Source organism: Portunus trituberculatus, chromosome 23 (genome assembly GCF_017591435.1).
Source record: "Portunus trituberculatus isolate SZX2019 chromosome 23, ASM1759143v1, whole genome shotgun sequence".
NCBI classification, from domain to species: Eukaryota; Metazoa; Arthropoda; class Malacostraca; order Decapoda; family Portunidae; genus Portunus; species Portunus trituberculatus.
The window spans coordinates 164,553-175,648 of NC_059277.1; the positions used below are offsets into that span (position 1 = coordinate 164,553).

General features: G+C 38.1%; 1 protein-coding gene across 3 annotated transcripts in view; it reads right to left on the reverse strand.

Moving 5' to 3' along the window:
• LOC123507919 (sulfide:quinone oxidoreductase, mitochondrial-like) overlaps positions 1 to 10,811 on the reverse strand; it is a 17,389-nt gene extending 6,578 nt beyond the window's left edge. For 2 of the 3 annotated variants that reach the window (XR_006675826.1, XM_045261257.1), the window contains exons 1-10: positions 9,320 to 9,399; positions 8,042 to 8,143; positions 7,174 to 7,279; positions 6,474 to 6,554; positions 5,791 to 5,934; positions 5,309 to 5,503; positions 3,323 to 3,412; positions 2,784 to 2,903; positions 1,390 to 1,576; positions 1,041 to 1,142 (exon numbers count right to left, since the gene is read on the reverse strand). Coding sequence is in view for 2 of the 3 variants with exons in the window: in XM_045261257.1 (XP_045117192.1) it covers positions 1,041 to 1,142; positions 1,390 to 1,576; positions 2,784 to 2,903; positions 3,323 to 3,412; positions 5,309 to 5,503; positions 5,791 to 5,934; positions 6,474 to 6,554; positions 7,174 to 7,279; positions 8,042 to 8,143; positions 9,320 to 9,384 (1,192 nt within the window). In the remaining variant the exon portion in view is untranslated. Of the gene's footprint in view, positions 1 to 1,040; positions 1,143 to 1,389; positions 1,577 to 2,783; positions 2,904 to 3,322; positions 3,413 to 5,308; positions 5,504 to 5,790; positions 5,935 to 6,473; positions 6,555 to 7,173; positions 7,280 to 8,041; positions 8,144 to 9,319; positions 9,400 to 10,671 lie in introns of those variants that run through there. The other variant, XM_045261258.1, reaches the window with a different exon arrangement.
• Positions 10,812 to 11,096: the final 285 nt, after the last annotated feature.

Here is an 11,096-nt window from a genome sequence, read left to right on the forward strand (position 1 = left end):
GAGAGAGAGAGAGAGAGAGAGAGAGAGAGAGAGAGAGAGAGAGAGAGAGAGAGAGAGAGAGAGAGAGAGAGAGAGAGAGAGAGAGAGAGAGAGAAAATTTGATCTGTATCATGTGCAAGTGATGAGACCATTAGATAATATGAGAATCATTATTAACTATCCTATTAATATTAGGAAAGAGGTATGAGGAATTTAAAAACAAGGAGGGAATGGGGATGGGGAGGCAGACATGAAATGGGTTTGAGCAAGGTGTAGTTTAATTGACACATCATGACATGGCCTATGATATTCATTTATAAAAATATCTCAAGTTCAAGTTAACATGTTGCTCTAGTAACTATATATAAAAAAAATAACAATAAAAACATGAAAAAATCAATAAAATCTGCCTTTTGAAGTAGAGAGCCATCTGTACAAGGATTACTGTTCAATCTACACTTAGATCTTAACCAAATAGCAAAGAATCAATAGGATAATTGCTTCTTTCCATTTTTCTATGTAAGAGGTGGAAAACTAGTCAAAGGCAACAAAAAATAAAATAAAAAGGACCCAAAAAGGCTCACATAAATAAAGTTTAAGTGATAATTACATACCAATAATACATCTTCAATATAGTAATACACTGGCAATTCAACATGGGGAAGCCCAGACAAAGCACCACACACTCATACACACATTATTCAAATCTTAGCCTTGATGGTCAGTGGTGGAAAGGAATACACTACACTGAAATACATATTGGTATGATTTACTGTCTCCACATCTCTTCTGACATATCTAACTCTTTTCCCTGCACTTGCTATCAGAGTTCAAACTCAGTAAAGAACATGAAGTGAAAATGGACACACAGATATGCTCCAATAATAAACATTAGAATGGACAGTTCTGAGATATTTTGCAATGCACTGTGACATGATTCACCATCTTCACTTCTCCTCTAACATCTCTCATTCTTTTCCCTACATTTGCATTCAGTGACACAGTAAAGAAGCATGAAAGGAAAAACAGAAATGTAAGTGTTCCCTAACTCTGGCACTCACCAGTAACTAGAGGGCAGGAGGTGTAACCGTCATACTGGTGTTTGGGGGAGGCACCACCCATTACCAGGCTCAGGTTCCTCTTCATCACTCCAAACTGGCCAGCTAATCAGTAGAGACACAATATCATATGGTGCATTTTGTAACATGTTACATTGGTAGATGAGTGTTTTCTGGGAACGCAGTTATAGACTCTCCAGGCACAGTACTCTATATATGCCATTTATTTCCCTTGCTAGTGTGAAGAGAGGCAAGAAAATATATGGCACTTATATATAAAGGCATAATTATTACGATATTTTACATCTTTTCCTTGGTAGTTTGAATAAAAGCAGATCCAACTGCCACTCACCCACAGCGGCTGCAGTCTTGGAGGTAGGAACACTGGTGCAGTCACCAATGCCAAACACATTAGGGAAGGTGACATGCTGCAGAGTGTGCTTGTTCACATTCAAATAGCCCGTCTCATTGGTGAGAGCGGCACACTGACGGAGGGGGTCTGGTGAACTCATTGGGGGTGTCACATGAAGCATCTCATACTGTATCAAAAAGAGTAATGTGAGATTTGTTACATGTGATACCAATCTTTGTATCTATGTACCAGACCAGCAATTTCACACATGGTAGTGTTCATGAAGCACCATGCACTCATACACATAGCAAACAACACTGAGAAGACACTAAGAAATTGTGCAAAACAGAACAAAGACAGATGCCAAAAAATACAGTTTTCCTGAGAGAGAGAGAGAGAGAGAGAGAGAGAGAGAGAGAGAGAGAGAGAGAGAGAGAGAGAGAGAGAGAGAGAGAGAGAGAGAGAGAGAGAGAGAGAGAGAGAGAGAGAGCAATCAATCAGCCAACAATGTTATGACTGATTTATTTTTTTTTTAATTATTTTTTTTTTTTATGTTATAGCCCATAGGCATACTTGAAGAGTATATGTAGGAAGCGTTGTTCAGCTTCCGCCCATTAGTGGTGCAGGCAATTTTATTTATAGTGTTACCCATATTAGGGCCCATATCACCTCAATTGCATCTTTGATTTAACCACCTAGAACCTGTGCATCTTGGTGAAATGTAGGTAACTTTAAACCACTCGACAAATGACATAGTTTCAAGGTGGTACGTGGTGGGATTCGAACCTACGCATGGATGTCTGCCCGATCCCACGCTCACCACCTTATTCACTACGCCACACCCTCCCTCTATGAAGTTGTGTGCAGAAAGTAATGAAGATAAGTTTGACAAATTACTTTAAAAGATGGGACATTATGAGCTGGATTCAATTCTGTTAAAATACACATAGATAAGATAGATAAGAGCATCATTCACATTCTTAGCCCTGTATATTGTATGACAAAAAATTATTAGAAAGCCTTAATCTGATCCAAGACACCTGTCCCATTGCTCCCTCACCTTGACAGTCTTGAGATCATCTGAGTTCTCTAGATACTACTGTATTTGCTACACATAATGATAAAAAGTACTTGTAAAACCTTAACCTGATCCCCTTTTCTGTCCACCTCTAAAGAAAGAATTAAGCAATATTCTCAATCGTTGAACTCTTTTCTTTTCTGGTAAACTCTGAAAAGTTCTTGCTGCTTCTGTACTTCCTTCTTCTATAACTGTCTGACACTTTTGACCTTTCTTGTGGGACTGGCACCTAGGTGTTTTTTTTTTTTTTTTTTGCCAATGACCAGTGCCTCTCTTACTAAATAAAGCAAAGGTAGCTGCCATGTCCCTCTCTCACCTTGATAGTCTTGAGGTCATCAGGGTTTTCTAGGTTCTGGAACACGGCTTCCCGGGAGTCTGGCTTCACCTCAATGAGATTGTGGCGCAGGTTGACAGTGATGTCTCGCTCCTTCACCACCTGAGGGAAGCACAGGTAGGGACTGACAGGTGAGATGCTATAGACAACTGACATCAAGACAGGGAAGATACACTGCATAAGATTAAAAATAGATGAATGAATAAAAATAAGAAGTAATTACTAAAGTAAAAGAATATAAAGATAAAAGCTGATACATAATTTTGACATGTAAAGTGCCATGCATATAAAACATACACAGAAACTAAAATGTTTATATATCTAAAGGAAAAATTTTGAAAATATATGACTGACAAATGTTAATAAAGAAATCACAAAATTAAACCAACTGTTGATGATGTGAGTCCTGAAATATTTCACTTTCTTTTCACACAAAGATAGAAAAAAACATTTCACAGCATAAAATCCAAATAAACAAATATATAAACTTGAATAAACAGAGAAATCACAGCACCACTCACCTCCCATAAGGCATCAGCATACTTCTTGATGCCAAAGATGACTGGCAGGGAAGTGAAGTACTGGATGTTGGCCTTATCACGCTTCCCATGCTGAAATTCACAAATACCAGTTTTGACATAGTATACATACTGTGTTGGTATACTGTGTTTAGTATGTTTACTAATGCCAGGTTGTATAGTAGACTTATCTTGGTTGTAGGAAAACATAAACTTAGGCTGAGCACTACCAGTACTATTAACACATAGGCCTGTGACTAAGTAGGAACTTTGCAGTATTCTTGGGTGAAAAAATATACGTCATCTGGAGTAGCTGAGTATAAACTACTCTGTCAGCTGACTAAGATGTAACAGCACCAATTGCATGACTGCTATAAGAAGTAGAAGGAGTAATTCACCACGCTTGCCTACTGGTTACCCAGACAGTCTTCCCCATTATGGAACGACCTCAGAGCTCATAAACTGATCTTCGGGTAGGACTGAGACCACAACACACACTCCACACACTGGGAATGTGAGGCCACAAACCCTCAAGTTACATCCCATACCTATTTGCTGCTAGGTGAACAGGGGTTACAAATTAAGAGGCTTGCCCATTTGCCTCGCCACTTCCCGGGATCGAACCCAGGCCCTCTTGATTGTGAGTCGAGCGTGCTGTGTGACTGCATACATGCATCTGAAGCAGGTTGACAACAGTTTTGTTTCATGAGCACAAATCCACTCAATCTGGATCCTCATTCATTTATATACTTGTTATGATAGGTTACTATGTTTATATCCACCACAAATTACCACGTTGAAACAATAATTCTGATATACTCCTGTCACCAAGAAAAAATATGATATAAATACACTCAACCTTGGTAACATCTATCACTTCGCAATTTTCTTTCTGATTGCCAATATGGCTTTTGTCAAGGCTGCTCTACTGGTGATTTTCTGGCTTTCCTTACTGAGTCTTGGTCATCCTTTAGGAGATATTGGTGAACTTTTGCTGTTGTGTTAGACATATCAAAAGCTTTTGATAGAGTCTGGCACAAAGCTTTGATCTCAAAACTACCATCTTACAGTTTCTATCCTCTGTGCAACTTCATCTCAAGTTTCCTCTCTGACCATTCTATTGCTGCTGTAGTAGACAGCCACTGTTCGTCTCCTAAATCTATTAACAGTGGTGTTCCTCAGAGTTCTATCCTATCACCCACGTTCCCTATTGTTTATCAATGATCTAAACCAAATTTCTTGTCCTATTCACTCATATGCTGATGATACCAGCTTTCCATGTCTTCTCAGAGACCACCAACCCTTCAGGAAGTTAACAGTTACCACAGGGACACCACAGAACACTTGACTTCTGATCTTACTAAGGCTAGTGTTGGAGTCTCCATTTTTTAATTCTGTGAAGGGTAGGTGTGTGGTAAGTGCATGTAATTTTGTGTGAAGGAGAGCTGTCTTTAGAGAAGAGGCTGTGACTGCCCCCTTTAGTTGTGAAACACAAAGGGAAATGTTCAGCGAGTGCACAACTAGCTTTGATGGCAGGTTGATAAAATCTTGGAAAATAAATGCTAAATTGGTTTGTTTACATCTGGAAAATAAATGCTAAATTGGTTTGTTTACATCTTAAGCTGAGGAAGCCAGTACACATGTAGCTATTGTGTATTCTCACAAAAGTTTGTAATACACACTACAGCACTTGTATTATTTCTTGCTAGCTATGAATGAGTCAACAACTATTTTTCTTTTACTGTTCTTTCAAACACAGCAAAATTATAGCTACAGCAGCCAGCTTATTGCTATCAGACTTAATCTTGATTGTGTAGGTTTAATGTTGAACACCAGTGGGCCAGTAGCTTTTCTTGTAGACCTGATAGCTTCTTGCAGCTTTCCTTATGTTCCTATTTCTCATGTTAAGTGCTAGGTGGATTCTTCACACATGGTCAGGTGAAAAGATGACAAGCGTGGATCTTAGTATCTGCAAGAAAGAAGACTCACCTTACGGAGATATTGGTCGGAAATGTACATGATCTTCTGAGGAGCTCCAGCACATTTGATGGGAGTGTTGGGGAAGGAGAAGAGAGCATTTCCCTCTTTAAAGTTCTTTAGACTCTCTAGAGTGTTGTTAACATAATGAGGGGAGTAGTTGGAGCACACACCAGGAGTCTCAAAGGCATCAGGTAAGCCTTTGATCTGTCATGAGGAAAAAATAGTCTGTTAAATTAATGGTGATGAGATTTATTTCCCATCTTTACAAGTAGCAATACAGAGCAACTGTAAAAGACTTCTCCTATGCTAGTGCTACAATATAATGGTTTGTTCTCAGAAATTACTATTCTTAGTCAGGTTCTCATGAGTATTTCTCTTGTTACTGTCACTAGAAACATATAAATACCCTTAAAATTTCTGCAAGCAGAAATTTTTAGAATCTAGGCCAATGAAAGCACCAGTGAAACAACTGAGCAAGCCAAGGAACCAACCTGATTGTAATTGAGCTGAATACCGAGAGCAACCACTAGGAATTCATAGCTGATCTCTTGGCCATCCTGGGTTATGACCTTGTTCTTATGAGGGTCAAAGGTCACTACTCGCTGCTTGATCCAGTCTGCCTTCTTGGGGAGGACCTGACATATAGAATTGAATCATAACTAAAACATAAGTAATTGGATACAGACAGAAAATGTCTTATATTACTTTCCTATAATATGTGTACTAGATACAATACCTGAAAATAAAAAATAAGTTAACATATTATGCAAGGTCATATCTATGTTGCAGATCCCAAATAAGGCCCAAGATTGGAAGCAGTTAATATAAATGGTAGGTAAGTATGGAAGGAGGCATTGAAGGACTGCATCAATAGGAGGAACTCATAATCCAACAAACTCAATAATGAAAAGCAAGAATGTCAAAGCAATGATGGTCATCACAATGATGAAGACCCACCCACCCAACCAGAAAAAGATTATAGTACCTTACAGCCCAAAAAAGTCTGCATAAGAGAAGCTACCCAGGAAATGGTAAAAGTCCAGCAAAGATGAAGGTAATGATGATGAAGGTAACAGTGATTATGGTGATAATGGTGATGATCATGATAATGATAGTGATGGGTCATGGTGGTGATGATGATGATGATGACAATAATGATGATGTGACGACCCACCTGACTCATGGGCCGGCCAGAGTCCTCCAGCCTCTTCATGCCTCCACCCACCAGAGTCCACATGGGCTGGTAGTAGTGGGTCTGAGGATCACATTCCATGCTAATGTTCAGTGTGTTACATGGACACTTTAACAGCATAACTACAACATAATTAAGGCATCTCCTGAACACTGTAGCACAATGAAGTTTTCTCCTACCAGAGTACACAGTAGTTATATATTATGAATTTATCCAATAGAATTTAAATGTTATTCCTAAACTTGATCTAACCTAACCTACATTATAATAATTCCTGAAGTCAATTTTGAGAAAATGCCAGGCAGAAAAAAAATAGTATGTAGCATTAATCTTGTATTATGTTCTCTGGTAATACTTTAATTAATACTACCTTATATAATAATGGATGATATTATATTCCCCTATGGAAATATTGAATGAGATTGTGTTTTCACTATGTGCCACAGAATATCCATAATACTGTATTGCATATTTCTTTGTATAAATATATCTCCACAGTACTCAATAACATTATATTTCCAATATACTACATAGAAATATCCCATAAATATAAGTTTTATCTACAAGCAAGAGGAAATCTTTATCCGAATGAATCTGTTTTCACCCCTATACAAGTGAGTCAACCCTACACAGGTGAGTCATCACAGGACAGAGCCGGGAATCCTATCAGTGCCACACTCACGTCAGCCGGCTCAATCACTACCACGCTGCCAGCACCCAGCTTGGAGGAAAACTTGGCAGCCGTGGCACAGCCTCCAGCACCTCCTCCCACCACCACCAGCTTGTAGCTGCAACAGCAGTACCAAACAGCTGACACATTTTTCCATATTATTATCCATATCATCATTATTATTATTATTATCATCATCATTATTATGAATGGCTACTATTTGTTAATCTCCTCCTATGTATGTTTTTGTTGCTAAGACATCATTTGTCTTCTTCTTACATCTATATAGTTACTTGTGTTATGATATGGTTATCCATAAAGATTTTTCTTTATAACGGAGTCTATGTCTAATATCTCATACATCACATGTATTTTCTACTGCAATGTCCAAAACAACAAATATTACTGCTTGTTTCAGAGTAATATGTTTCATGTGCATCAATATATCATTACTTCTCAAGTATGGAAAATTAAAATATCTATATAGCATCCTAACCTGGTTGAAATTTGCATGATTTCTCAAATATATTGTATATCCTGCAACATTATACCTGTGTACTCAATCATGCACCATCAACAATGTTCACTGAGTTTATTAGATTCCAACATAACTTCTTTTTCTTTTTCCAAGAACTAATTCTGTCTTGAAATTTTTTACTATAATGAACAAACTTTGACATCTTAATTACATACAAGAAAGACAAAGATACATTATCACACATTTTAAAAGAGAAAACCCTTCATTAACTTCTCCATATGATACAAATTAATTCGGTAAATGTAGTTACATAGTAAGAATAAAAGAAAAAGACAATGTGATGAACAAAGGACAAGTCAGCTGGGAACTAAGACAGCCAGTCACTACAGTAGAACACTTTACCTCTTGTGAGCCATGGCAGATGTTGAAAAAGAGCCATTGTGAGAGACCAGCCTTGAGCCACAGGCAAGAAGCAGCCTTTTGTGACCCATCATTTTGAGAGATCTAGAAAAAGGAAGGACAAGATGAATACAACTAACAACTATTACCAGTTCTTCAATAACCAGACATTGGTATTTCATCATGTCAGGTAAGAGTGTGAATGATGCATGCTTGAGTGTGGCATGTGGTGCTTTGTCTGGACCACATGTCGGATTTCCAACCAATTACACAGCCATAAATGTAAATTGTAGAAGGAAATAAAATACTGGCATAAAAAATATTCATTTACTCTAACACACAAGCAGAAATTTTCATAAACTTATCACACATGGCTAATAAAAAGTAAGTGTTATCAAGCCAGTTCTTTAAAAATTATGATAGTGAAGCTTGGTGATATCACACATCAGAGGAAATGAAGGACTGATAAACTTCACAGGATATGGAGGTATCAAATTAATTTATGAATGCAACACTTAATGATTTGTGTAATGCAGAAAGCTGAACCATACATATTGACTTGGTGACAAGAAAATATAAGAGAATGATAGATAGGGTCTATATCTGTCTTCATACAGGCTACAATGAATGAAGACCAATAAAAAACACAAAACCATACAGAAGTCAAACATACATCATTTTTAACTTGGTGACAATAAGTTAAAAGAAAAATTACAGAAATAGCGGGACTTTCTTACTTATATAAACAATAATGTCAATGAAGACTAATTCTAATATAAAAACATACAAGCAGAAACCAGTATACATGTATTTTTAACTTGATTACTTCCATATTAAACAAGCAGACATGCACCTTTGAATAACAACCTCACAACCTAAACAAGTTACATCCACTCCATAATTCTCTCAATAAGGTAACCATACTTAAACGTAAGATCTTAACCTTTTCAATAATAACATTTTCCCCATAATTCCTTGGTATTTATAATTTCCTTATTTTTGTTTATTAAAACTAGAAAATAAACCTATAATTCTTCCTTTTCTGTATATCTCCATTCAATGAATATTACTTTACCACTCTGAATGTTATTGCCGTACAAGTTACCCTCAATCATCTCGCAATTGCATCAAGAACGGCAAAAAACGTATACAAAAATATCATAATGTCATTCCTTCCAGCTGGTACATCTCACCAGATGTCTCCTTTTATTGCCCAAATAATGTACTAAGGTAACAGTCATGCAACTATTAATGGGAGGACAACGCTATCCCTTGTCTCACCTATATGCGCTGACTGCAGTGCTTAAGGCCTTGGAGAGATGGGGGGAGGGTTCATGCCATAACATGTATTCCCATCCGCACGTACCTACACTACGTAATTGCAAAATAGGACCAATGGCAGTCTGCAATCGTATATGTAGGGGTGGGGGAGGGGCGATATTTTTGTGCAACTGGTATTGGTATCTGCCTACTCTCGATTTGGATGGATCACAGGAGTGGGGTCAATGCCATGAGTATTGGCAAGCAGCGACGCAAGCATTCCCCCGCCACCGCAGCAGAATTAATAATCACCCTGTCATGATCTGTGTGTACTTGAACCCTAAACATACTCTACTGATAGCTCTTGTTGATTTTCTACGGTGTTTTCATGACGGTAGAAATAGTTTGAGTTATTCTACATCGTCAGTATAATACCAACTGTCTGACGGTGTTTAACTTGACTTTTAAGAGGCGATAGTTGAAGCTTCTGGCGGTATTCAAGGGTATTTTAATGATTTTGGAGATAATTTGATTGTTATTCGAACAGATCGTCAGTCTGAGGAAACATCATGAGAACTGGCCCCACCCACCAATCTGTTTTACAATATTACAATATGTCCACCCACCAATCTGTTCTACAATATTACATCATGAGAACTATACTAACCATTCACCGGCCGGTTTAAAGCTAACAGGAAATAGTGCGCATAGAAGAAAGGCGCTTAACAAATACTTCAAGTGGATGAGTGAAGCGGTAGGAAATTACAATATCAAGTAATGCTTTAACATTTACACACACACATTTAAGTTGTATGTATCTATTTCAGGATGTGCATCTAATGACGTTATTAAAAAAAAGAATGAAATACACGTGTTATCTCAGCCTAAAGGATTAAAAATATCTCCGCTGTCAACTCGTCTCTTGCCGATGACGCAATAGATAACACAGCCAGTTTCCGTTCCTCGTCTTATGAAATAACACACTGCCTATTACTCCCTTCACCAGTTAATTTGCATTACTTTAATAAGGGAGAAAACTATTCAGTTTTCCATAACACGCGCTACATCATAATCATTCAGTCTTCCACTACACTGCAATGTTTTTATAACCAGCATTCCGTGCACCGTCTCGCCTTAGGCTGTCGTAAATAATTCATATATTACCCAACTTAGCCTTAAAAAATACTGTCTGTCACAGCAAGGGTTGAAAAGTTTATGTAGGACTCAAAGGAAGATCGGTGTACAAGTATCAAAGAACATAATGACAGGTCTGGTATCTTTCCCATTAACTACCTATATGACCTTGAAAAGTAACACCTCAAAGACAGTAATAACACAGGCAATACTGCATCTTAGAATATCAATATACTCACCTGCCTGCAATGCTTCAATGAGATGGTGAAGATGGGTGCAGTAGTGAGCACAGCTCCACAGACACACACTCGCCGGTGTCGCTGCCAAATGAATGTGCTCGACAAGAGCTGATCACTGAATCCAGTGATCCTCCTCTGCCCTCACCGCCTGATGTCTCAGTTGGGCCGTCCTTGGCGGGGTTTTTTTCTGCAACGTCATTGTTACATTACTTGCACGAGTGTGACGTGAGTAAGGTCACAAGCAGCCTGCACATGCCAAGTACTGTACTACATAACATACTGAATTGTGTATCAAAGAAGGTCACTGCATGGCTGACTATCTACTGTAGTTGCTTTCACTATCCTTTCCTTAAGTGCTTGTTGAGGTGATATGGCTAATTAAAAGCTTCCATCCTCACCACAGCGGTATAATCTTGCCTTTTCAT